A 27,971-nucleotide genomic window follows, 5' to 3' on the forward strand; every position below is an offset into this window, starting at 1 on the left:
GGGCTGCAGTAGGAGCGATGGCGGCGGCAGCCACCGCCGGGTCTAGCCCGGGGTCTGGACCTGGGGACTCCCCAGAAGGGCCCGAGGCTGAGGCACCGGAACGTCGGCGAAAGGCGCATGGGATGCTGAAGCTTTACTACGGGCTCTCGGAAGGGGAGGCGGCGGGACGCCCCGCGGGTCCCGACCCCTTGGACCCGACTGATCTGAACGGGGCGCATTTCGACCCGGAAGTTTACCTGGACAAGGTGTGTGTGCGGGTGGTAGGAGGGGTGAGGCGAGGGGGGAAGGGAACCAGGCCCCCAATATATTGCATCCCCAGATCACGCCTCCGACTTTTTGTGAGGTTGAGAGGAACAGGGGTTCCTAAGAGGACGAGCCTCGGCCAAGGAGGACGAGCAGTTCAGGCGTCTGAGGGGATGTGAGAAGGATTGGACTGGCCTAAGGTGATGCGGCATCTGAGGTCTCCTGGGCTGACGTTGTGATAGGCCCAGGATTGGGGGCGTGGCCCAGGCGTTGACAGGCGCGGGGCTGGGCTTAGGCCGAGCCCCAGGATTTCAAATGCTGGCAAACACCAAACAGGGTCGAACCTAGTAACCCCTGAGCTAGGCCACTTAGGGCCCGATGCCTGGGATTCCTGAGCTGGCAGTGGTTGCAGGGGGTGTGGATCAGAGATTTCTTGCACTGAAAGCCTATCAGCTGCAGGCAGGGCTGGGGGGTGAATGCCTCCTGACTCAAACGCTAACCACCCAACTTCTCCAGCTGCGTAGAGAGTGCCCTCTGGCCCAACTGATGGACAGTGAGACGGACATGGTGCGGCAGATCCGGGCTCTAGACAGCGACATGCAGACCCTGGTCTATGAGAACTACAACAAGTTCATCTCAGCCACAGGTGATCCCCACGGGGACACACCCTCCAAAGTCTCACAGCCCCCATTCTCCCACCTGTGTTGGGAAAACCAGCAAGGGATTTAGAGGGAGGAGACTCAGATTCCAGTCTTGCCCTGACATTATTCCATTCCACCTTCTTCCCTTTGAGCCTTCGTAGTCAGACTACTATAGAGATAATAGCTGCTCTCAGACGGTTGTCTTAAGTACCAAAGGAGAGAAGAGACAAAAGGAGATTATTTATTTATTTATTTTTGAGATGGAGTCTCACACTGTCGCCCTGGCTGGAATGCTGTTGTGCAATCTCAGCTCACTGCAACCTCTGACTCCCAGGTTCAAGCGATTCTCCTGCCTCAGCCTCCTGAGTAGCTGGAACTACAGGCATGCGCCACCTTGCCCAGCTAATATTTTTGTATTTTTAGTAGAGACAGGGTTTTGCTATGTTGGCCAGGCTGGTCTTGAACTCCTGACCTCATGATCCTCTTGCTTCAGCCTCCCTAAGTGCTGGGATTACAGGTGTGAGCCACTGCGCCTGGCCTACTTATTGTTTAAGAGACAGTGTCTTGGTTTGTCTCCCAGGCTGGAGGGCAGCACATGGTCATGGCTTACTGCAGCCTCGACATCCCAGGCTCATGTGATCCTTCTGGATCCTCCCAGGGCACTAGGATGACAGGTGTAATGAATCCCTGGCCCAGCCCAAAATGAAATGTATTTATCTGAAGCACTTAAAAGGCCAGGCATGGTGGCTCATGGCTGTAATTCCAGCACTTTGGGAGACTGAAATAGGAGGATCACTTGAGCCTAAGAGTTTAATATTGACCTGGGCAACATAGTGGAACTCCACCCCTACAAAAAAATAAAAACAAAAATTAGCCAGACCTGGCGGCATATGCCTATAGGCCCAGCTACTCAGGAGACTGAGGAGGGAGGATCACATGAGCCTGGGAGGTTGAGGCTGCAGTGAGCTGTGATCGTACCACTTCATTCCAGCCTGGGCAACAGAGCAAGACCCTGTCTCCAAAAAAAGTTTCTATCTGAAGAAGAATCCCTGACACCAAGGAACCCTCATTAAGGTTTAGTTTCTCTTATTATTGATAGCTTTATTCTCTGCTCCAGAGAAGAAAGAAGGTGATCTTGTCCCTCCCTTCCTTTCTCTCTCCCTTCTTTCCCTCCTTAACTAAGCAAAGAGAGAAGATGTATGATACTAAGGGACACAAAGATCATGTAGAGGCTTTTTTTTTCTTCTGTCCTCCTTATTCTCTAGCACCAGACAGCGTTCTGCTATTTTCCACACTGGCTTCTGTGCTGTTTTGAGGAGACAGATGTACTGCTCAGACTTCTGTAGTAATTTTGCACCCATGTGTACTAAGTCCAGGACGCAGATCAAAGGGTTTACCTGCAGTCTGTGGAATGTTCGGGGAGCATCTGCGGGGTTGCATTCTGATGTCTGTTACTCTCCTTGTGTCGCAGTGGTGGGTGTAGTAACCTCTACTCATTGTTCTTTTATCTGATTTGAAGCAGCTTCCATGAGTAGGCACCTTCCTATTTGTTAATAACAGCATCAAAATGGCAAGAAATTATAGCTTCTGTGCTGGGATATTTCTCACAGGAATTTTGTAAGATTATGTTTTCTATTTGTTGGACTGTGTATAATGTTTTGAGACTTAGCTCTTTTTGTAGGAAAAAGAGAGAAAATTATGAAGTGATTGGGAGTCAGGGGTTCTAAATCTAGGATTACTAGCCAGGCGCAGTGGCTCATACCTGTAATCTCAGCACTTTGGGAGGCTGAGACAGGCGGATCACCTGAAGTCACTAAGGAGGGACTGTGGAGTGAGAAGAGCAGAGGTCTGAGCACTGCACGCTGGGGCATCCTGACACTGAGGATCAGGAAGAGGCCTGAGGATGGGGCATCCAGACACAGGGTCAGGAAGGGGTCTGAGGACCCAGCACCCTGACACTGAGGGTAAAGAAGAGGTCTAAGCACTGCACCCTGGGGCATCCCGACACTGAGGGTAAGAAAGAGGTCTGAGTGCTGCACCCTGGGACTTCCCAACATTGAGGGTCAGGAATAGGTCTGAGGACAGGGCATCCCCACACCGAGGGTCAGGAAGAGGTCTAAGGATGTGGCATCCTGACATTCAGGGTCAGGAAGAGGTCTGAGGATAGGGCATTCCTGCATTCAGAAGCCATAGAGATAAGGAAGATCCCACAAAAGGAACAAACATTTAGGAAAGTGTGAGGATAACCAGGAGCATTGATGTCTTAGAAGCTTAAGTGAGGGGCTGGGCATGGTAGTTCTCACTTGTGATCCCAGCTCTTGAGGAGGCTGAGGCAGGTGGATCACTTGAGGCCAGGAGTTCAAGACCAGCCTGGCCAACATGATAAAACCCTGTCTCTACTAAAAATGCAAAAATTACCTGGGCAAGGTAGAGCATGCCTGTAGCCCCAACTGCTCGGGAGGCTGAGGCAGGAGAATCGCTTGAACCCAGGAGGTGGAGGTTGCAGTTAGCTGAGATCGCGCCAGTGCACTCCAGCCTGGGCAACAGAGCGGACTCAAAGAAGAAGCTAAGTGAGGAAGGCGTTCCAGGATGTGGAATTGATAGACTTGGGCGAGACACTTAGCAAAGTAATGTAGCATAGAGTGTATATCGATTGGGCAAGAGAGAGAAAAAATGAGAAAGGAACAAGGTCCTCAGGAAGGAGAGGGGGTGGAGCAGGGCAGGGAGGGAGGCGTTAGCCTTAGCCAAGGGCCGGAAGCTCATCTAGGGCAGCAGGAGGGGAAGCAGGATGTGAGCAGAGCCAGGGAGGTAGTAGATGTGCACTTTAAGTGGAAACCTTCCAGAACATGTTAGGATTTGGACTTTTTCCACCGAGAGCTGAGACAAATGAGTGATGCACTCAGATTTCTGGTTTGAAAAGATTCCTCCAGCTGCATTGGAAGGAATGGATTGGGCTGAGCACAGTGGCTCATGCCTGTATCCCTGCACTTTGGAAGGCTGAGGTGGGAGGATCACTTGAGCCCGAGAATTTGAGACCAGCCTGGGCAACATAGTGAGACCTGATCTCTAGGAAAAAAAAAATAGCTGGATATGGTGGTATGCACTTGTTAAATTAAACCCAGCTACTTGGGGAGGCTAAGGTGGGTGGATCACATGAGCCCAGGAATTGGAAATTGCAGTGAGCTATAATCTCACCATGGCAGTCTAGCCTGGGTGACAGAGCAAGACCTAGTCTCAAAAAAAAAAAAGGCTGGGTGCAGTGGCTCATGCCTGTAATCCCAGCACTTTGGGAGGCTGAGACAGGTGGATCACCTGAGGTCAGGAGTTTGAGACCAGCCTGGCCAACATAGTGAAACCCCATCTCTACTAAAAATACAGCAAATTAGCTGGGTGTGATGGTGGACGCCTGTAATACCAGCTACTTGGGAGGCTGAGGCAGGAGAATCACTTGAACCCGGGAGGCAGAGGTTGTAGTAAGCAAGATCACTGCAAGCCAAGGTCACTGGAATGCCATTGCACTCAGCCTGGGTAACAAGAACGAAACTCTGTCTAAAAAAAAAAAAGGAATAGGTTGGAGAGGAGGCATGCGTGAGGCCATCATATCAGGAGTCAGGCCAGAGATTCTGGGATCTGACACCAAGATGGTAATGGTGAAAATGGACAGTGATGGGCAGACTGGGGTATCGACAGCCCTGGTATTGAGGAGCTCTGGGTGTAAAGAGTGACCTCTGCTTAAGCTGAAATCTTAATATATAGCAGCAAACAAGACATTAAGCTGTCACAGCACATACATTCTAGAGAAAGGCAGTTAATGAACAGACTGATGAACAACCTGTGCGGAGGCCCTGGGACAGCTCTGCAGCGTAGGAAGAGCAGGACTGTGGGGAGGGAGGCAAGCAGGGCTAGACTATAACTCAGGGGTTGTCACACTTTTTTCTGAAAAGGATCCGAAAGTATTTTAGGCTTTGCGGACTCTCTGGTCTCTTGCAGCTACTTGACTCTGCCACTGTAGCCTGAAAGCATCATAGACAGTATGCCAATGAATGAACATGGCTGTATTCCAGTAAGAAAATTTTATATTTACAAACGTGGGCAGTGAGGGTCTGGAGTGACATCTGCAAAAATGCTGGAGTAAATACATGAAATATTTTTATCCTCCAAAAAAGCAATGAAAAAAATTAGGCTGGGTGTGGTGGCTCACACTCGTAATCCCAAGACTTTGGGAGGCTGAGATGAGTGCATCACAAGAGGTCAGGAGTTTGAGACCACCCCGGCCAAAATGGCGAAATCCTGTCTCTACTAAAAACATAAAAAAGGACCGGGTGGATCACCTGAGGTCAGGAGTTTGAGACCAGCCTGGCCAACAAGGTGAAATCCCATCTCTACTGAAAATATAAAAATTAGCTGGGTGTGGTGGTGTGCACCTGTAGTCCCAGCTACTCTGGGAGGCTGAGGCAGGAGAATCACTTCAACCTGGGAGGCGGAGGTTGCAGGGAGCCGAGATGGTGCCGCTGAATTCTAGTCTGGGCGACAGAGCGAGACTCCATCACAAAAAAACAAAACTAAACTAAACAAAAAAACAAAAAAAATAGCTGGGTGTGGTGGCAGATACCCATAATCCCAGCTACTCAGGAAACTGAGCCAGGAGAGAATCACTTGAACCCAGGAGGTGGAGATTGCAGTAAGCTGAGATCACGCCGCTGCACTCCAGCCTGGGTGACAGAGCAAGACTCCTTATCAAAAAAAAAAAAAAAGCAATAAAAAATCTAGCCAGAATAGTCAGAAACAACTTTATTCTGGAAATTAACCAAGATTTACATCAAGTAATCCAGGGAATATATTAAAAAACGGCTGAATCTTGGTAAGAATAGTGAACCCTGTGGTATTTAACTTGCCCTAGCCCCACTACTTGCCCTCCAACTCAGCTGTAGCCTTAAAGAATAACACCTCAGGCCGGCCACTTTCGGTGGCTCACGCCTGTAATCTCAGCACTTTGGGTGGCCGGGCTGGTAGAACATGAAGTTAGGAGATTGAGACTATCTTGGCCAACATGGTGAAACCCTATCTCTACTAAAAATACAAAAATTAGCCAGGCGTGGTGGCATGCGCCTGTAGTACCAGCTACTCGGGAGGCTGAGGCAGGAGAATCGCTTGAACTTGGGAGGCGGAGGTTGCAGTGAGCGGAGATCACGCCACTGCACTCCAGCCTGGCGACAGAGTGAGACTCCATCTCAAAAAAAAAAAAAAAACCCCAAAATAACCAGGGGTTACACATGTAATCCCAGCACTTTGGGAGGCCGAGGCGGGTGGATCACGACTTCAGGAGTTCAAGACCAGCCTGCCCAAGATGGTGAAACCCCTTCTCCACTAAACATACAAAAAAAAAAAAAAAAATTAGCCAGGCCTGGTGGCAGGGTTTTGTTTTGTTTTGTTTTGTTTTTGAGACAGAATCTCGCTCTGCCGCCCAGGCTGGAATGCAGTGGTGTGATCTCAGCTCATTGCAACCTTCCTATCCTGAGTTCAAATGATTCTTCTGCCTCAAACTCCAGAGTAGCTGGGATTACAGGCGCTCACCACCACAACCAGCTAAGTTTTTGCATTTTTAGTAGGGACAGAGCTACTGTCCTACTAAACATGCTGGCCAGGCTAGTCTTGAACTCCTGACCTTGTGATCCGCCCACCTTGGCCTCCCAAATTGCTGGGCTTACAGGCATGAGCCACTGTACCTGGCCTACCAGGGATATTTTTTTGGAGACGGAGTCTTGCTCTGTCACCCAGGCTGGAGTGCAGTGGCATGATCTCGGCTCACTGCAACTTCCACCTCCTGAGTTCCAGTGATTCTCCTGCCTCAGCCTCCCGAGTAGCTGGGCTCACAGGCATGAGCCACCATAGCCAGCTCATTGTTGTACTTTTTACTAGAGATAGGGTTTCACCATATTGGCCAGGCTGGCTACCAGGACTTTTTCATTGTCAAAATAATTATAGGCCAATGTTGAGACTGCCCGAGTTGCTGGGTGATACGTTGGTGCAGACGTAGACTAATCAAAAAAGCCTTAACGAAAAGCTGAGAAGTGGATATCCACAGTGGCTTCGCCAAGCTCTGACGTCTTCCCAGGAACCTTGAGGGCCACAGGCATTCGTAGGGCTGTATGTTGGTTCGGGAAAGACCTGAGGATGCCCGGTGCTCTCATGCCTGGCTCATCTCTAGGCTCTGCACAAGCAGGAAGTAAAGTCTCAGGCCAAGTGAGAAACTGTCTGGCTGTGTTTAAGGTGCGCCAACACCAACACACAGAGCCCCTCAGCAAAGACAGAGATTTGGATCCAGGCATTTCATTTTTAAATTTTAATTAATTTTATTTATTTATTTTTTGAGACAAAGTTTCCCTCTTCTTGCCAGGCTGGAGTGTGATATTCTCAGCTCACTGCAGCATCTGCCTCTCAGGTTCAAGTGATTCTCCCGCCTCAGTCTCCCGAGAATCTAGGACTATAGGAACCTGCTACCAGGCGCAGCCAATTTTTGTATTTTTAGTAGAGACAGGATTTCACCATGTTTGACCGGGCTGGTCTTGAACTCCTGACCTCAAGTGATCTGCCCACCTTGGCCTCCCAAAGTGCTGGGATTACAGGTGTGAGCCACTGCACTTGGCCTCTACAAAAAAAAATCTTTAAAAATTAGCTGGCGTGATGGCATGCACCTGTGGTCCTAGCAGCCTAGGAGGCTGAGGTGGGAGGATTGCTTGCTTGAGCCTGGGAGGTTAGATTGCACTGAGCTGTGATCGCGCCACTGCGCTCCAGCCTGGGTGACAGAGCAAGACCCTGTCTCCAAAAAAAGAAAAAGAAAAACAAAACCACTCAATATAATACCCCATAGTAATAAGATAAATAGTAATAAGAAAAAGGGCAAAACACATGATCAACTTAATAGATACGGAAAAAAATATCCCATAAAATCAAACAGCCTTTCATGGTGAAACACTAATGAATCAGGACTGAAAGGGAACTTTCCTCAAGGGAGGGATAGGAAGAGATGTGTTAAAGGATCCAGAATTACAGCCAGATAGGAGGAATTCATTCTAGTGTTCTGTATCACTGTAAGATGACTGTAGTTAACAGTAAAATACAGTTTCAAAGAGCTAGAAGGAGGATGTTGATTTCCAATACAAATAAATGATAAATGTTTGAGATGATGGATATGCTAATTACCATGATCTGGTCACTATGTGTTATATATATGAAAACATCACTATGTACCTCGTAGATAAGTACAGTTATTATTTGTCAATTAAAAAAAATAAAAATTTGGCTGGCTGGGTGCAGTGGTTCACGCCTGTAACACCTGTAATCCCAGGACTTTGGGAGGCTGAGGCAGGGGGATCACCTGAAGTCAGGAATTCGAGACCAGCCTGGCCAACATGGTGAAACCCCATCTCTACTAAAAATATAAAAAGTTGCAGCCAGGCTTGGTGGCTCACACCTGTAATCTCAGCACTTTAGAAGGCCAAGGTGGGCGGATCATGAGGTCAGGAGTTCAAGACCAGCTTGGCCAACATGGTGAAACCCCATCTCTACTAAAAATATAAAAAGTTGCAGCCAGGCTTGGTGGCTCACACCTGTTATCTCAGCACTTTGGAAGGCCGAGGTGGGTGGATCATGCGGTCAGGAGTTAGAGACCAGCCTGACCAACGTCGTAAAACCCCGTCTCTAATAAAAATACAAAAATTAGCTGGGTATGATGGCGTCCATCTGTAATCCCAGCTACTTGGGAGGCTGAGGCAGGAGAATCGCTTGAACCCGGTAGGTGGAGGTATGGTGAGCCAAGATCGTGCCACTGCACTCCAGTCTGGCAACAGAATAAGACTCCATCTCAAAACAAAACAAAACCCAAAAAATTAGCCAGGTATAGTGGTGCACATCTCTAGTATCAGCTACTTGGGATGCTAAGAAAGGAGAATCATTTGAACCCGGGAGGCGGAGGTTGCACTAAGCCACAGCACTGCACTCTAACCTGGGTGAGACAGAGAGAGACTGTCTCCAAAATAAATAAATAAAAATAAAATAAATAAAAATTGGCTGGGCGTGGTGGTTCATGCCTATAATCCCAGCACGCTGGGAAGCTGAGGTGGGTGGATCACCTGAGATCAGGAGTTCAGGACCAGCCTGGCCAACATGGTGAAACACTGTCTCTACTAAAAATACAAAAATTAGCCAGGTGTGGTGACATACACCTGTAATCCCAGCTACTCAGGAGGCAGAAGCAGGATAATTGCTCCAAGCCAGGAGGCAGAGGTTGCAGTGAGCCAAGATCGCACCACTGTACTCCAGCCTGGGTGACTGAGTGAGACTCTGTCTCAAAAAAAAAGAAGAAAACTTAAAAAAATAAAAATTTAAGAAAAGAAGGGGAGTTTCCTTAACCAGCGAATGATGAAAAACCCCTAGGTAACATCATACTTAATAGTGAAAGACTGAAATACAAAAATTAGCTGGGTATGATGGCGTCCATCTGTAATCCCAGCTACTTGGGAGGCTGAGGCAGGAGAATCGCTTGAACCCGGTAGGTGGAGGTATGGTGAGCCAAGATCGTGCCACTGCACTCCAGTCTGGCAACAGAATAAGACTCCATCTCAAAACAAAACAAAACCCCAAAAAAAAATATCTTTGCTAAGAGTCAAAGATATCTGCCCTTACCATTTCTATTTGACTTTGTACTAGAGGTATTAGAGCCTGGGCGATAAAAGGCATCCAGATTAGAAAGGATGAAGTAAAACTATCTCTGTCTGCAGATCACATAATCTCTGTCTCAAAAAAAAAAGAAAGAAAGAAAAGAAATTAAGAAAGCAGTTCCATTTATAGTAATATCAAGAATAAAATATTTAGGAATATATTTAATAAAAGAAGTAAAGGTATTTTGAGTATTTTGTATATTGAAAACCATAAAACATTGTTGAAAGGAATTAAAAGAGACCTAAATAAATAAAGACATTCCATGTTCATTGATCAGAGAACTTTTTATTTATTATGTTTATTATTTTTTTTATTTTTTTGAGACAGAGTCGCGCTCTGTCACCCAGGCTGGAGTGCAGTGATGTGATCTCAGCTCACTGCAACCTCAGCCTCCTGAGTTCAAGCAATTCTCTGCCTCAGCCTTCTGAGTAGCTGGAATTACAGGCACCCTCCACCACACCCAGCTAATTGTTTTTGTTATTTTTAGTAGAGATGGGGTTTCACCATCTTGGCCATGCTGGTCTTGAACTCCTGACCTCGTGATCTACCTGCCTCAGCCTCCCAAAGTGCTGGGATTACAGGTGTGAGCTACTGTGCTTGGCCAAGTACTTTTTAACTTACTATTTAAGATGGCAGTACTTCCCAAATTGATTCAATGTCTTTCCTATCACTTTTCCAACTGACTTTCTTTTTTTGCAGAAATTGACAAACAGCATAAAATTGTATGAGGGATTACAGGAGATGCAGAATTACAGGAGATGCCCCAAATAACTTTGCAAAAGAAGGACAAAGTTGGAAGACTTACACTTCCAAGTTTTTTTTTTGGAGATGGAGTTTGGTCTCACTTTGTGGCCCAGGCTAGAGTGCAGTGGCATGATCACAGTTCACTGTACTCTTGGCCTCCCAGGTTCAAGTGATCCTCCCACCTCAGCCTCCTGAATAGCTGGGACCACAGGTGTGTGCCACCACAACTGGCTACTTTTTTAGAAGTTTTTTGGGCTGGGTGTGGTGGCTCACTCCTGTAATCCCAGCACTTTGGGACACTGAGTGCCAGATCCCACCCGCAGACCCTGACTGAGTAACAGATGAAAGAAATACACTGACACAGATATTTTGCCTGTCAGCATGACTAAGGGTTTCTGCTTCCAGAATTAGCAGCCACCCTGATAAGCCAGTAGCCTTCACATTTATTTAGTACAAATGAAATGAGAAAGGTTCCAAGTAAACACCGTTAGAGGGTAATTAACATTGCTAACCCCCAGTAGAGAGCAGTCATGCACCCACAGAAGATCAAAAATCAGTCTTAAGACCACACGACTGCTCATGCATGGCTAAGAAAAAAGAAAAAAAGAGAGAGAAGACCACAAGAGTAAACAAGTTATTTAGATAAACTCCTTTTAATTCCTTTGTATCTACACCTAGCTATTAGCTCAAGGTAAGGGGGTTATGCTGCCTTCAGCCATAACCTCTTTCCCAAGGCTTTTGCAAAACCTTCCGGCCTTCTAAGAAGGTTTACGTCTTTCTATAATTTTTCCACCACCCTAACTGATCTACATCTGAGGTGGGCAGATTACTTGAGGTTATGAATTTGAGACCAGCCTGGCCAACATGGTGAAATCCTACACAGAAATTAGCTGGGCGTGGTGGCGCACACCTGTAATTCCAGCTACTTGGGAGGCTGAGGCACAAGAATCGCTTGAGCCTGGGAGACAGAGTTTGCAGTGAGCCGAGATTGCACCCTTGTACTCCAGCCTGGGTAATTGAGTGAGACTGTTGTTAAAAAAAAAAAAAAAAGAAAGAAAGAAAAAGAAATTTGTAGAGATAGGGTCTCATTATCTTGCCCAGGTTGGTCTTGAACTCCTGAGCTAAAGTGAACCTCCTGCTTTGGCTTCCCAAAGTGCTGGGATTACAGGTGTGAGCCAGTGCACCCAGTCACAATTCCAAGCTTTAAAACTTAGTGTAAATCTACCATAACTAAGGTGGTGTAATATTGGCATAGGATAGATACCCAGTTCAATTGAATAGAATCGAGAATCCAGAACCAACCCGTGTATCTGCAGCCAACTGATTTTTTTTTTTCCTGCAAGCTTATCCTTAAGGTCAACTGATTTTTAATAAGAATGCCAAGGTCATTGAATGGGGAAAATAATCCTTTCAACACATGATACAGTGCTTGGACAACTGGATATCCATAGACAAAAGAATGAAGTTGAAGGCAGGGCACAGTGCCTCATGCTTGTAATCCCAGTGCTTTGGGAGGCCAAGATGAGAAGATCACTTGAGCTCAGTAATTCAAGGCCAGCCTGGGCAACATAGTGAATTCTCAGTGTCTACAAACAATTTAAAAAATAGTTAGCTAGGTGTGGTGACACATGCCTTTAGTCTCAGCTACTTGAGTGGCTGAGGCAGGAGGATTGCTTGAACTCAAGAGGTAAAGGGTGCAGTGAGCTATGATTGTACCACTGCATTACATCCTGTGTGACAGAGCAAACCCTGGTCTCAAGCAAACAAACCACAAAAACAAGAAAAAACAAGAATGAAGTTGGATCCCTACCTCACATCACATACAAAAATTAATTCAAGATGGATCATAGACCTACACATGAGAGCTAAAATTGGCCAGGTGCAGTAGCTCATGCCTGTAATCCCAGCACTTTGGGAGGCTGAGGCGGGCAGACCACAAGGTCAGTAGTTCGAGACCAGCCTGGCCAATATGGTGAAACCCCATCTCTACTAAAAACACAAAAATTAGCAGGATGTATAGGCAGGCACCTGTAGTCCCAACTACATGGGAGACTGAGGCAGGAGAATCACTTGAACTTGTGAGGCGGATGTGGCAGTGAGCTGAGATCATGCCACAGCACTCCAGCCTGGGCAACAGAGCAAGACTGTCTCAAAAAAAAAAAAAAAGAAAAAAAAAAAAAGAACTAAAATTATAAAACTCTTAGAAGAAAACAGATATAAATTTTTATGACCTTAACCTTGGATTATGTAGTTTCTTAGTGATAACACTCAAAGTACAAATAACCAAAGAGAAAAACAGATACATTGGACTTCATCAAAATTCAAATCTTGTGCTTTAAGGACCCTATGAAGAAAGTAAAAGGGGCCAGGCATGGTGGTTCACGCCTGTTATCCCAGCACTTTGGGAGGCTGAGGCAGGCGGATCACGAAGTCAGGAGATGGAAACCATCCTGGCCAATGTGATGAAACCCCATCTCTGCCAAAAATACAAAAATTAGCCATGCATGGTGGCATGTACCTGTAGTCCCAGCTACTTGGGAGGCTGAGGTGGGAAGATCACTTGAGCCCAGGAGGTTGATGCTGCAGTGAACTGAGATCATGCCACTGCACTCCAGCCTGAGTGGCAGAGCGAGACCCTGTTTCAAAAAATAACAATTGGGCCGGGCGCGGTGGCTCATGCCTGTAATCCCAGCACTTTGGGAGGCCGAGGCAGGTGGATCACGAGGTCAAGAGATCGAGACCGTCCCGGTCAACATGGTGAAACCCCATCTCTACTAAAAATACAAAAAATTAGCTGGGCATGGTGGCGCATGCCTGTAATCCCAGCTACTCAGGAGGCTGAGGCAGGAGAATTGCCTGAACCCAGGAGGCGGAGGTTACAGTGAGCCGAGATCGCGCCATTGCACTCCAGCCTGGGTAACAAGAGTGAAACTCCGTCTCAAAAACAAAGCAAAACAAAACAAAACAAAATAATAATAAAAAAAAATGACAGCACATGGACTGGGGGAATATTTGCAAATTGTATATCTAATAACGATCTAGTGTTCAGAATATATAAAGAACGTTTTTTCGCTCAGGGCTAAAAAGACAACCCTAATTTAAAATGGGCAAAGGATTTGAGTAGACACTTCTCCAGAGAAAACATACAAGTGGCCAATAAGCACATAAAAAGATGCTCAACATCATTAGGTCTTAGGGAAATGCAAATCCAAACCACAAAATGCTGCACCCAATGCGGGAGACAGTTTGATCGTTCTTCAAAACCACACACAAGGTTACCATATGATCTGGCAATTTTACTCCTAGAAATATACTAAAGAGAACTGAAAATGTATGTACACACAAAAACATGTACACAAATGTTCATAGCAGCATTTTTTTTTTTTTTTTTGACAGAGTCTAGCTCTGTTACCCAGCCTGAGTGCAGTGGTGCCATCTTGGCTCACTATAACCTCACTTTCCTGGTTCAAGCTATTCTCCTGCCTTAGCCTCCTGAGTAGCTGGGATTATAGGTGTGTGCCACCATGCCTGGCTAATTTTTTTTTTTTTTTTTTTTTTTGTATATTTAGTAGAGATGGGATTTCACCTTGTTGGCCAGGCTGGTCTCAAACTCCTGACCTCTAGTGATCCACTTGCCTTGGCCTCCCAAAGTGCTGGGATTACAGGTGTGAGCCACCTCACCTGGCCAATAGGAATGCTTTTTTATAATAGCCACAAGGTGGAAGCAATCCAAATGGCCATCAATTGATGAGTGAATAAAAACATATCCACACAGTATAACATGCTGACACAGGCGACCACATAGATAAACCTTGGAAACATGCGAAGTAAATCATATATGCCTATGATTCCATTTCTGTTAAATGTATTCTGTAGAATAGACAAATCCATAGAGACAGAAAATAGATGAATGGCTGCCAGGTTCCAGGAGTGGGGGAATAAGGAATGACTGCTGAGGGTTACAGAATTTCTTTAGGGGATGATGAAATGTTCTGGAATTACATAGTGGCATTGTACAACCTTGTGAATATATTAACATATTAAAAACCACTGAATTTTATGGTATGTCAGTTATATCCCAATTAAAAAGAAACACGAAGCATTGACCCAGCTTTGGCCTACACATCAGATTTCATTGTATAATAATGCATTTACTTGTGTCAAAATTAGAAAGATCTCAAACGTTATGCAGGGAAAAGCCTCTTCTAATTCTTTTCTCCTGCCAAAGACAAAGCAGTCTTTGACAGTACAGTTCACTGAAAATTAACAGAGGCCAGGCGTGGTGGCTCATACCTCAAATCCCAACACTTTTGGAGGCAGAGATGGGCAGATTGCTTGAACTCAGGAGTTCAAGACCATCCTGGCCAACAGGCGAAACCTGTCTCTACAAAAAATACAAAAATTGGCTGGGTGTGGTGTCGTGCCCCTGTAGTCCCAGCTGCTTAGGAAGCTGAGGTGGAAGGCTTGTACCTGGGAGGCAGAGGTTGCAGTGAGCCAAGATTGTGCCACCACACTCCAGCCTGGGCGATAGACCCAGATCCTGTCTCAAAGAAATATAAAAAGTTAACAGCTATACAGAAAAGTGCGCATAAGTGGACAGCTCCATGAATTTCACAAAGGGAATGCAGTCACATACTCAGCGTCCAGGTTGGGAATCAGCATAACCAGCAAAGACCCCGAGCCTCCTAGCAGTTACCACCCAGTCCCCTCCCAGGGTAACCAACATCCTAGCATCCAGGTGATTTTCACTCTCCCTGGTTGCAAACTGCGTAACAAGCTTTTTGTTTGTTAGTTTTTGTTTTTGTTTTTTTGAGACAATCTTGCTCTGTCACCTAGGCTAGAGTGCAGTGGCGCAATCTTGGCTTGCCGTAACCTCCACCTCCAGGGTTCAAGTGATTCTCCTGTCTCAGCCTTCCAAGTACCCGGGATTACAGGCACCTGCCACCACACCCAGCTAATTTTTGTGTTTTTAGTAGAGACAGGTTTCACTCTGTTGGCCAGGCTGGTGACCTCAGGTGATCCCCCTGCCTTGGCCTCCCAGAGTGCTGGGATTACAGGCACGAGCCACCGCGCCCAGCCTGCTTTTCTTAAAGCTTGAAACGCAAAGATAAACGGTGCGGTCTTTATGACTGAATGGTATGGATGCTTTTCACTGTTGTTTTTGGAGATGGTCCTAATTTTTATCTCCAGTTTAATGGCTCCAGGACTACGCAGGCCGCAACAACGACAGGACACAACAGTGCTAGGTGTTCTTTTACTCTATTTTTGTAACAGCTTCGTGTTTGGAGTTTACCTTTAGAAGTTGGCTTCAAGCTTCCTTCTGGAGGTAGCACCTAAGTGTCATGGGCTCAGACATCCGCTACCAAAAGAGTCTGCTCTTTGGATGGTAGGTTTTGGCAGACCTGGAAGGAGCTTGTCACATGGCCTGTAAGCAGAATCAAGAATTCACTGGGCGAAGACAAAACGCCTCATCAACTGCCAAGCCTCGGTCTCCCAGTGGGTCGTGGGCCCATGATCCCTTTGCCAACCTCAGCCTCTGCCCTGCTTTTACTGGTTTTCAGTGCATAGCACAGCCTTTGCTATGTCCATTAATTTACCATCTATGAACTGGCCAGAAAAATCATTTTCCTCACAGGCATAGTGGCTCATACCTGTAATCCCAACACTCTGGGAGGCTGAAGTGGGAGCATTGCTTGAGCCCAGGAGTTTGAGACCAGCCTGGGCAACATCGAGAGACCCCATCTATATAAAAAATTTTAACAAAAAAATTAGCCAGATATGATAGTGCATGTGTGTAGTCCTGGCTACTTCAGAGGTCAAGGTGGGAGGATCGCTTGAGCCCCAGAGTTCAAGGCTGTAGTGAGCTGTGTTTGCGCCATTGCGTTCCAGCCTGGGTGACAGACAAGACCCTGTCTCAAGCAAACAAACCAACCAAAATACGATTTTCCCAACAAAATATAAGCAGTGGTCCCAAAAGTAAGATGGATGTTGTTTTTATTTATTTATTTATTTATTTATTTAAGACAGGGCTTCACCATATTGGTCAGGCTGGTCTTGAACTCCCGACCTCAGGTGATCCGCCCGCCTTGGCCCCCAAAGTGCTTGGATTACAGGCGTGAGCCACCACGCCCGGCCAAGATGGATGTTTTGTGTCATGTGATTTTATTCCTTAGTAACCCTCCTCTCTATGAAATCATCTCTAAGAGGGTTAAATGATCTTTTCTCATGGACTGTGTTGCTAAAATGAAAAGTTCATTTTGCTGAGCATGATCTACCTTTCCATGTAACTTTTAAAAACGCTTAGTAGCTCTACAGATGTTAGCCCTGTAGGTTCTTTGTCTCGGGCAGTTCTTTCTCTTGGATTTTCTCTAGTATTTTCTTCCTGCGTTTTTTGTGTCTGTTTCTTGTCAAATTCACATCGATGCTTTTTTTCTCCTTACCCTTCCAGCGATCTCCCCAAGTGGAGTAGAGTCCCACAGTCCAGGGAATGTTCTCGAAACAACACTGGGACTCTACCCACTTGGGGAGATCGCTGGAAGGTTAAGGAGAAAAGCACTGATGTGAATTTGACAAGAAACAGACCAGGTATGGGTGTGTGAAAGCTCACAAGTGACTGCAGTTAGATATTTCAATATTCTTTTTTTTTTGAGGCAGAGTTTCATTCTTGTTGCCCAGGCTGGAGCGCAATGGTGTGATCTTAGCTCACTGCAGCCTTCACCTCTTGGGTTCAAGCGATTACAGATGCCCACCACACCCAGCTAATTTTTGAATTTTTAGTAGAGACGAGATTTTGCCATATTGGCCACCCTGGCAGTTAATGAGGCATTTCGTCTCAAACTCCTGACCTCAGCTGATCCAGCTGCCTTGGCCTTCCAAAGTGCTGGGATTACAGGCATGAGCCACCACGCCCGGCCCCACATTCTTCTTTATATACTGATATTTAATACAGGGCTAACATCTGTAGAGCTACTAAGCGTTTTTAAAAGTTACATGGAAAGGTAGATCATGTATCAGCAAAATGAACTTTTCATTTTAGCAACACAGTCTATGAGAAAAGATCAGTATCTCTAATACTGATCAGTTTGTATAACCACCAGCAAAGAAGAGAATACTTCTTTCCATCTTTGATAATCTGAAAAGTAAAAAGTGGTATTTTAAATTGTGTATAGTAATATTTACAGGGTTTTTTTTCTTTAGGGCTTTCTATTTATTCAATTACTATTATTATTTGAGACAGAGTCTGGCACTGTCACCCAGGCTGGAGTGCAGTGGCACAATCTTGGCTCACTGCAACCTCTGCCTCCTGAGTTCATGCAATTGTCCTGCCTCAGCCTTCCCAGTAGCTGGGATTACAGGCATCTGCCACCACACCTAGCGAATTTTTGTATTTTTAGTAGAGACGGGGTTTCACCATGTTTGCTAGGCTGGTCTCGAACTCCTGACCTCAAGTGATCTGCCTGCCTCAGCCTCCCAAATTGCTGGGATTACAGGTATGAGCCACTGCGCCCAGCCTATTTATTGGATTATATCATCTGCAAATAGTGATACTTTCCCTCCTTTACAATTTGTGTATCTGCATAATACATCTGGCGAGTCTAGCTGAGTTGGCTGATGCCCCAGAACAATGTAGACAACATTGGCAATCAAGGTTGTCCTTGCCATGTTTTGACTTTAATTGAAGTGCTTCTAGCACTGCCTCGGTCAACATGATACTGAGTTTTGGAGGTTAGGGAAATATTTAGCTGCTCATATGTTATTGAGCGGTTTTTTTTTCTTAATTTTTTTTTACTTTTTATAGACGGGGTTTCACCATGTTGGTCAGGCTGGTCTTGAACTCCCGACCTTAGGTGATCTGCCCGCCTTGGCCTCCAAAGTGCTTGGATTACAAACGTGAGCCACAGCGCCCGGCCTTTTTTATTTTTATTTTTTAGATGGGGTTTCACCATGATGGCCAGGCTGGTCTTGAACTCCTGACCTCAGGTGATCCACCCACCTCGGCCTCTCAAAGTGCTAGGATTACAAGGCGTGAGCCACCGTGCCCGGCGAGAGTTTTTTAAAAAGTCAATAATAGATGTTGAAATATCTCTCTCATCTATTAACATGGCACACTATTATTTTTTTTTTTTTTTTGTGTTTCTCTGCCTGTTTGATCAGGTGTTTATTCAAAAGAAGCTGTCCAAAATGATTTGACCTTTATGGAATAATCAAATTTAAGAGTTTATGCAGCAGGCTTCTTTTCCTCTGTAGTGGGTTTCTTTTCTGCTGGCTTCTTTTCAAGGGCTGGTTTCTTGGTAGCTGCTGCCTGTTTTCCTACCGGAGGCTTCTTTGCTTCTTAACACCAACGGCAGCCTTCTTTCCTTTCCTTCTTGCCTGCAACCCCCTTCTCATCTGATTTGGCTTCTAGTGCTGCTGCTGCCACGGCCGCGTTATCCACCCGCAGCTTGTGATTCCTGGCCTGGCGGAGAATGGTGTTCCGGCGCGTGGTCTTTGCGTATGGGTTTAGCTTCAACATGATTCTCAGGTTTTTCATGGGTTCTTATTTAGGACTCTGCGTTGAATCTTCTTGCGTGGTGCTCGAAGGGCTCTTTGGATCTCTGGGCTTTTCAAGATTCTTCTGAGATCCGTATTGATCATCTTGTGCATGGGGAGATTGTAGTTACTCTTGAGGGAAGCAGCTTTACACCAAGTGCCATACAATTCATCTAACTCAGAAAAGCACTTTTGGTCCAAATGCAGAAACGTCCCACATGCCCACTGGGAGCAAGCTTCAGAATGTTCAGTTTGCTTACATTAAGCAGAGTAATTCCAGGGATGTTTCTGAAGGCCCTGATGGTACCATTATGTTCATCGTAGATGGTGCAGGGGCCTCGGCGCTGGATAGGGCCACGGTTTCCGATTTTGCCCTTGCCAGCTCTCATTCGCTGAAAGGCATAGACCGTTTTGATACCATTCCAGGCTTTAAGTTTCTTGAGAAGCAAAACAGCCTCCTTGGTCTTCTTGTAGCCTTCAACTTTGTCTTCGACTACCAAAGGAAGTTCAGGAACTTCCTCAATACGATGACCTTCAGACATGACCAGTGCTGGTAAGGCTGAGGCAGCCAGGGCAGAACAGATGGCATATCGTTTTTGGGTTGTGTTCACTCTACGATGCCAGCGGCGCCAGCTTTTGGTTGGTGCAAACATTCAGCCTCCGCAACACATATTTCCAAAAGCACCCTGGCCAGAATGGTGAGTCCCACCACCTCGAACTCTGGGAATTCGAGCCGCAGCTCTGCCAGTACCCCAAGACTCAGCACTAGTCTGATGGCCTGCTAATTCACTGGCTGCATAGGGCTGTCTGTTGTTTTTGCGCAAGTTGGTGTGAACAAAGTTCACAATATCTGGTCGAATAGGAGCCTTGAATACAGCAGGCAAAGTGACAGTTTTGCCAGGAGACTCCCCTTTTCGGAGTACACTGGTATCAGTGGGCAAGCACACGCCATGGCGGAGAGAGGAGACGGCCACGCTCCTCTCAGCCCAGCAGCTGCCACAGGAAAAGCCATGGCAAACGATTATTATGAGATCCTCTAATTTTGAGTCATCCTGGCATTCATGAAACAAAACCATCTGGTATTTATCAATTATTCTTTTAATGTGCCGCTGGACCTTGTTTGCTTATTTGTGCATTTCCATTTGTTTAATTCATCCTTCCATCTCCATTTGTAAGAAATATGAATGTGGATTTCTTAAGTGTTTCTGTTATTTATTTTTTGAGATGGTGTTTTATTTATTTATTTATTTTTTTCTCCCTCCCTCCTGAGATGGAGTTTTGCTCTTGTTGCCCAGGCTGGAGTGCAGGGGCACGATCTTGGCTCACTGCAACCTCCGCCTCCCAAGTTCAAGTGATTCTCCTGCCTCAGCCTCCCATGTAGCTGGGATTGTAGGCATGCTCCACCATGCCTGGCTAATTTTTTGTATTTTTAATAGAGATGGGGTTCTCAATATTGGTCAGGCTGGTCTTGAACTCCCAACCTCATGTGATCCACCCACCTCAGCCTCCCAAACTGTGCTGATTACAGGCATGAGCCACTGCGCCCAGCCTTCTATTATGTTTTCATAACAGTGTTACGTTTGTCCCACCACATTTGTGTGAGACCTATTCTCATTTCTCGGCTGGGACAGTGTTTATACAGAGAATTGGAAGGACCTGACCTTCAAGCCGTGGCAACACCCTTGGACATCTGGGCCAGGTACCTTTGTGTGGAGGGGAAGAGAGAGGAGGGTCTTTCTTTCACAATATTCTCTGTTTTTTCTGTTTGTGTTTTCTTGTTTTCTACGATCCATTTTGGTAAATCCTATTTTTGTGGCAAATTATCCATTCTAGCCATAGAATTTACCAACCCGCTACCAGTTTAGTGTTTTCTTGCTATTTTACCTATGCTGCAATTGCAGTTTTGATTTCCTTTTCTGACCTCATAATTGGTTGAGAATGAGGTTTTTCAGCTGGTTCCCCCATGCTGTTCCCTTGATACTGAGTTCTCACGAGCTCTGTGGTTTTATAAGGGGCTCTTCTCCCTTCGCTTGGCACTTCTCCTTCCTTCTGCCTTGTGAAGAAGAAACCTTGCTTCTCTTTCATTTCTGCCATGATCGTAAGTTTCCTGAGGCCTCCCCAGCCATGCTGAACTGTGAGTCAATTAAACCTCTTTCCTTTGTAAGTTACCCAGTCTCAGGCAGTTCTTCGTAGCAGTATGGACCCAGACTAATATACCTTTGCTTTTATTTTCTCCCAGGTCCGGCTTGAACCTGGGAGGTGGAGGTTGCACTGAGTTGAGATCATGCTACTGCACTCCAGTCTGGGTGACAGAGGGAGACCCTGTCTCAAAAAAAAAAGCGTTTTTTTTCCTTGGTAAACTACCGTCTGGAAAGGTTTGGGTGTATTTTATGGCGTTGTTTGGGAAAACGCAAACTGTGCTTTCTACTTGCGTCACCACGGTCATGACCATCAAAGGGTTCTGAGACCCAATGTGTTGGGTTTCTTCCTTTCGTACCGAGCAGCAGGCACCTGTAAGCTGGGTGTCCTCTGATATAATTCCAATGCTTTTTTTTTTTTTTTTGAGACAGAGTTTCGCTCTTGTTACCCAGGCTGGAGTGCAATGGCGCGATCTCGGCTCACTGCAACCTCCGCCTCCTGGGTTCAGGCAATTCTCCTGCGTCAGCCTCCTGAGTAGCTGGGATTACAGGCACGCGCCACCGTGCCCAGCTAATTTTTTGTATTTTTAGTAGAGACGGGGTTTCACCATATTGACCAGGATGGTCTCGATCTCTTGACCTCATGATCCACCCACCTCGGCCTCCCAAAGTGCTGGGATTACAGGCTTGAGCCACCGTGCCTGGCCTTCCAATGCTATTTTTTTTTTAACCGAGTCTCACTCCATCGCCTGGGCTAGAGTGCAGTGGCGTGATCTCAGCTCACTGCAACCTCCTCCTCTGAGTTTTGTTTTTGGAGGTGTTACATGTGCGCTTTTTGTGCACTGTCCCCATCAAGGTGTTAACTAGGTCATTAGGCAGTGCTCTAGTCAGAACAGGAGGCAGCAGTGTCTCAGTCACCACAGCTGCAGGATTGGATGAGACCTCTCTGGAGAGGGAGAGCAGGAGACATAGACTGTGCACACAAGTCTGTTTGCTTTGCACATTTATAAGGAGTTGATGTTTGCTTTTATTTTCCCCATGAGGCACATGTGTGAAGCCAGGTCCCAGTGGAGAGTTAGCATGTATGGGAGGTTTTGTTGTTTTTTGTTTGTTCTTGAGACAGAGTCTCACTCTGTTGTCCAGGCTGGAGTACAGTTGGACAATCTCAGCTCACTGCAATCTCCGCCTCCTGGGTTCAAGAGATTCTCCTGCCTCAGCCACCCGAATAGCTGGGATTACAGGTATGCCACGATGCCTGGCTAATTTTTGTATGAGATGGGGTTTCACCATGTTGGCCAGGCTAGTCTCAAACTCCTGACCTCAAGTGATCCACTTGCCTCAGTCTCCCAAAGTGTTTGGATTACAGGTGTAAGCCACTGAGCCTGGCCTTGTATTGGAGTTTTGAGGACTGAGAAGAAAATGTTACCTTGGGCAATGAGAAAGCAGACCCACTGGAAGGTTTAGAAGGATGGCTAGACAGTGTGGAGTGCTATTTTGGGACTTGAGGTCATAAAATTTAAAGGGAGACAAGTTGGGATGATTGGTTCAGATGCCAGGGGGACGTGGCTCATTGGGCTTAACCTGCAGTGGGGTTTTGTCTGACAAGTAATGGAGGGGGTTGGGGCAAGAGAGGCAAGGGGGCTTGCAAACGGTGATGATGCTGATGGAGAACCCCAAATTCTGAGAGCAGTGAGGGTAAGGGAAGTGCAGCCAGGAGGGGTGTTGTAAACAGGGACCAAGTGCTGGGGTCAGTGCATCCAGACTTCCTGCAGAGGCCGACGGATTATCAGGGCAGACAGGGTGAGCGGCAGCGAGACTCGAGGCTGAGATTTTAGAGGCGGCAGTTGTTGGTGATGGCAAGGGGAGGGTGGACCAGATAAAGGCAGACACTAGAATAGGTGGAATTGAGGCAGTCAGTGAACAGTCGAGAACGTTTGAAGGCTCATCCATGTGGGTGTGCACAAGGAGGTGATGGGAGGGGGACAAGAGGAAGCAGTGACCGGGAACTGAGAGGAGTAGCAGAGGACAGTAGAGACAGCAAAGAGGAGGCCTGTAGCTTGATGGCATGGTCTTCGGAGAAGCTGGGGTTTTGAAGAGGAGGTCTAGACATGATCTAGAAGCATGAAGGGACAGGGCTCCCAGGCACCTGGGGTGTGAAAGCAAGAGCAGCCTCCCTAGGCAGGTTTCTATCAGGACCAAAGGGAAAGGGCCCTTCAGAGAAGACAGCCCCGTTCCGGAAAGCACGTGAAAGGCTTTGGGAGGTCTGGAAAGGAGATGGTGAACAGGAATGTATTGCTTCCTCTGGGCAGTGCGCTGGGCACACACATGTGCCTGGGAGCCAGCAATCTGTACCTTGGCTGTTGACGGACAGTTGAGGCACAGTGGCGGCAGCTGGCTAAGCACCTTCGGCCTGCTTCGCTCTGGACTTCTGAGGGCCGGCACTGTGGCTTTTCCGGCCGGCTCCCCTGGGCACCAGGGCTAGGGGCTCACAGGGCTTATGTAGGTGATGCCTGCTTTGGGAACATAAACCCCCCCTTCCTCGTCCCCATTTGCTCTGTGCATGGCCCTTTCTCTCGAATCATCCATGTACCCCTGGAGCAGCCTGGGGCATCTGTGAAGGGGTGTGTGAGTGGGCTGAGGTTTCACCGGCCCCGCAGTCACCCGCTCTCCCCTCTCCTCGGCCCATGCCCTCCTAGACACCATCCGGAAGATGAAGAATGATTTCCGGAAGATGGAGGATGAAATGGACCGGCTGGCCACCAACATGGCAGTGATCACGGACTTCAGCGCGCGCATTAGCGCCACGCTCCAGGACCGCCATGAGCGCATCACCAAGCTGGCAGGTGGGTGCTGCCAGGCCGGGCCTGCAATGGGCCTCCCCTGGGGCTCTGGGGCTCACGCTACCCTTTGTCCCCCAGGGGTCCATGCGCTGCTGCGGAAGCTGCAGTTCCTCTTCGAGCTGCCCTCACGCCTCACCAAGTGCGTGGAACTGGGCGCCTACGGGCAGGCAGTGCGCTATCAGGGCCGTGCTCAGGCCGTATTGCAGCAGTACCAGCACCTGCCCTCATTCCGCGCCATCCAGGACGACTGCCAGGTCATCACGGCCCGTCTGGCCCAGCAGCTGCGGCAGCGCTTCAGGTGTGGCCCGTCTTCCCTGACTCCAGCGCTCCCGCCGGCCCGAGCCCACCTATACCCTTCCCCTGGGCCCTCCTGGAGCTGTCGCCCTGCTCCTGCCCCATCCACCAGCAGCCCCGGCCCTGCCCTTCACTGGCCCTGCCCTTCACTACCGTCTCCTTCGTGTAGGGAGGGCGGCTCAGGTGCCCCAGAGCAGGCAGAGTGCGTGGAGCTGCTGCTGGCTCTGGGCGAACCTGCGGAGGAGCTGTGTGAGGAGTTCCTGGCGCACGCCCGCGGCCGGCTGGAGGAGGAGCTGAGAAGCCTGGAAGCCGAGCTGGGGCCCTCCCCTCCGGCTCCCGATGTGTTAGAGTTCACCGATCACGGAGGCAGTGGCTTCGTGGGTGGCCTCTGCCAGGTGGCAGCGGCCTACCAGGAGCTGTTTGCGGCCCAGGGCCCAGCAGGAGCCGAGAAGCTGGCAGCCTTCACCCGGGAGCTAGGCAGCCGCTATTTTGCGCTGGTGGAGCGGCGGCTGGCGCAGGAGCAGGGTGGTGGTGACAACTCACTGCTGGTGCGAGCGCTGGATCGCTTTCACCGGCGCCTGCGGGCTCCTGGGGCCCTGCTGGCCGCTGCCGGGCTCACAGACGCTGCCACAGAGATCGTGGAAAGAGTGGCCCGCGAGCGCCTGGGTCACCACCTGCAGGGTCTCCGGGCGGCCTTCCTGGGCTGCCTGACTGACGTCCGCCAGGCACTGGCAGCACCTCGCGTGGCTGGGAAGGAGGGCCCTGGCCTGGCTGAGCTGCTGGCCAATGTGGCCAGCTCCATCCTGAGCCACATTAAGGCCTCTCTGGCAGCAGTGCACCTTTTCACCGCCAAAGAGGTGTCCTTCTCCAACAAGCCCTACTTCCGGGTATGGCCTCCTCTCGGGTGTTGCTTGTTCGATCTGCTGGTTGACCCTTCAATACCCTTTATAACCGTGCTTGGGGAACTGGGGACAAGTTACCAGGGTAGATGCAGTCCCTGTCCCAGGCACTCTGGGTTTGGTTTCAGGTTCTTGTGCACAGTCTGGGGGGTAGGGAAGGCATGGGCAGTGTGCAGCTGGGCTAAGAATAGGGGTGCAGTGGGGTACCTAGTGTTGGCTCTCCCTGCCCCCACTCAGGGAAGCTGCTCCAGGGCACTTAGAATGCAGGATGATGTTGTCCCTTGCAGATGGGGCTGGAGCACTTAGAGCCCCAGCAGAGGGTCATTAACAGCCCTACCTGGAAGAGGGGACCTGCGTGGATCTGGGCACCTTCTCCTTGCAGGGTGAGTTCTGCAGTCAGGGTGTCCGTGAGGGCCTCATCGTGGGCTTCATCCGCTCTATGTGTCAGACGGCTCAGAGCTTCTGTGACAGCCCTGGGGAGAAGGGGGGTGCCACACCACCTGCCCTGCTCCTGCTGCTCTCCCGCCTCTGCCTGGACTATGAGACAGCCACCATCTCCTACATCCTCACTCTCACTGATGAACAGTTTCTGGTGCAGGTGAAGCACTAGCTCCTCCTACAGGGATGGTGGTTCTGGGAATGCAAGTGGCTAGACAATGCCCTCATGGCCAGACCCCAGACCAACTGCTGTGTGCACCCCAGCCTCCATGTTGCCTAGTCTGCCTAGCTCCTGGTTGGCAGTGGCCCCTGAAATGTCCCCCTTACCCACTCCCTCTGTCCTCTGCCTCCTTGGCTCAGGATCAGTCCCCGGTGACGCCCGTGAGCACACTGTGTGCAGAGGCCAGGGAGACCGCACGGCGGCTGCTGACCCACTACGTGAAGGTGCAGGGCCTGGTCATATCGCAGATGCTGCGCAAGAGCGTGGAGACGCGGGACTGGCTCAGCACCCTGGAGCCCCGGAACGTGCGTGCCGTCATGAAGCGGGTAGTGGAGGATACCACCGCCATCGACGTGCAGGTGCTGCCCAAGCTGGCCCAGGGAGCCCTGATGCAGGCTGGGGGTGCTGTCCCTTCATGGGGGGCTGGGGCAGCAGAGGATCACTAGTGGCCCCTGCCTGGAGGAGAGGACCTGTTGTGTATCTGGGCCTCTCCTCATGGGGTGAGTTCTGTAGCCAAGGCATCTGTGAGGGAACCCCGGGGAAACAAATCTCCAAGATGAAGACGAAAGGGGCTGGGCAGTGCCTGTGTCCACTGTCATGTTCCTTCTCAGCACTGGGTGATGGCATCTTCACCCCCGTTTTGCCTGTGGGTAAGCAGAGGCTCAGGATTACCCAGGAAGTCAGGGCAGGGTTGGTGCTGAAGATTAGGTATCAGACCAACTCTTCTGTCCTGCCTTTGCCCCACTCCACTGGTTCTATAAATAGCGACCATGTGCTCGGATCTCCATGCAGTACCTTTTTTTTTTTTTAAATCATGTAGTCCTCAACAACAGGTGTTGCAGTACCTCTTTTTACCACCAGGTGGGTCTCCTGTACGAAGAGGGTGTTCGAAAGGCCCAGAGCAGCGACTCCAGCAAGAGGACCTTCTCCGTGTACAGCAGCTCTCGGCAGCAGGGCCGCTACGCCCCCAGCTATACCCCCAGGTCTGGCTGGTCAGGGGAGCCCCAGGGGAAATGGGCAAAAGCGGCTGAAGGTGCAGGGCAGGCCCTGATTCGTTGTCTCCCCCAATCCAGTGCCCCGATGGACACCAACCTCTTGAGCAATATCCAGAAGCTATTCTCTGAACGTATTGATGTGTTCAGCCCTGTGGAGTTCAACAAGGTCCGTGACTCAGACTTCCAGGGAGCCCAGGGAGGGTTGGCTGGAGCAGCCCCACACCTGCCCAAGGAGCCCCAGGACTCTGACCAACTGGGGGTGACCTTGACCCTCCAGTTTGTCTCTAGGACTGTTTTTAGGCAGTCCAGAGTACCCTGTCCCCAAATTCCATGGCCCCTGCCCCAAACTTGGTGTATGCCCAGCCTGAGTCTCGGTACCGACCTGGGATGACTCTCTGCCCTTGTCCTTGTCCCACAGTAGTCCTGGGTCCTCCCCAGGATTTCCTATTCACCCATGGTCCCTGGACCCCACTCTCCAAGCTCAGGGATGCCTCTGATTGCTGGGCCCTACACCCATGGTCCTGGCCCCCCACTCTCCAAGCTCAGGGATGCCTCTGATTGCTGGGCCCTACACCCATGGTCCCTGCACCCCACTCTCCAAGCTCAGGGATGCCTCTGATTGCTGGGCCCTACACCCATGGTCCCTGGCCCCCCACTCTCCAAGCTCAGGGATGCCTCTGATTGCTGGGCCCTACCTGTCCCCTGCCCTCCAGATGACAGCACTAACATTGTATCCCTCCCCTCTTATCTGGCCCTGGGGACTTTCTGCCTCATCCCAGCTACTGGCACCGTATGTCTCCATGGCCCCTGCTCAGAACTTGGGTGCCCCTCGCCAACACCTGCTGTCCCCAAGCTTCATCCCTGTGTCCCTGCCTGCAGGTGTCAGTGCTGACGGGCATCATCAAGATCAGCCTGAAGACCCTGTTGGAGTGTGTGCGGCTGCGCACCTTTGGGCGCTTCGGGCTGCAGCAGGTGCAAGTGGACTGCCACTTTCTGCAGCTCTACCTGTGGCGTTTTGTGGCTGATGAAGAACTCGTGCACCTGCTCCTAGACGAAGTGGTGGCCTCGGCTGCCCTGCGCTGCCCAGATCCTGTGCCCATGGAACCCAGTGTGGTCGAGGTCATCTGCGAGCGCGGCTAGGAACAGCCGCTGCCATGCACGGGCCTGCCCCGGCGCCCCATGGCCCGGGTGGTCTTTCACCGCTGGCAGGTGTCAGGCCCCGCCTAATAAACCTGTGTGATTGTCTCCTCTCGTTTGCTGGGCGGACCT

At 49.0% G+C, this 27,971-nt stretch overlaps 1 protein-coding gene and 1 pseudogene across 3 annotated transcripts; one reads left to right on the forward strand and one right to left on the reverse strand.

The window, feature by feature from the left end:
* Nucleotides 1-27,947, forward strand: VPS51 (VPS51 subunit of GARP complex). Of its 3 annotated transcripts, XM_078341397.1 has the most exons (11): nt 1-245; nt 760-889; nt 22,160-22,257; nt 23,713-23,859; nt 23,935-24,154; nt 24,320-25,037; nt 25,432-25,647; nt 25,848-26,066; nt 26,569-26,690; nt 26,781-26,868; nt 27,582-27,947. In XM_078341397.1, the coding sequence occupies exons 4-11, from the start codon at nt 23,727-23,729 to the stop codon at nt 27,840-27,842; spliced, it is 1,977 nt and encodes a 658-aa protein (XP_078197523.1). In that variant the 5' UTR covers nt 1-245; nt 760-889; nt 22,160-22,257; nt 23,713-23,726; the 3' UTR covers nt 27,843-27,947. The 3 variants fall into 3 exon arrangements, with proteins under 3 accessions (XP_078197523.1, XP_035119141.3, XP_002755647.2); XM_035263250.3 differs by lacking the exon at nt 22,160-22,257 and having other exon boundaries at nt 25,337-25,432; XM_002755601.7 differs by lacking the exon at nt 22,160-22,257.
* LOC100410134 (large ribosomal subunit protein uL4 pseudogene) lies at nt 18,475-19,945 on the reverse strand (annotated as a pseudogene).
* Nucleotides 27,948-27,971: the final 24 nt, after the last annotated feature.

The sequence above is a fragment of the Callithrix jacchus genome, chromosome 10 (genome assembly GCF_049354715.1).
Source record: "Callithrix jacchus isolate 240 chromosome 10, calJac240_pri, whole genome shotgun sequence".
Taxonomy (NCBI): domain Eukaryota; kingdom Metazoa; phylum Chordata; class Mammalia; order Primates; family Cebidae; genus Callithrix; species Callithrix jacchus.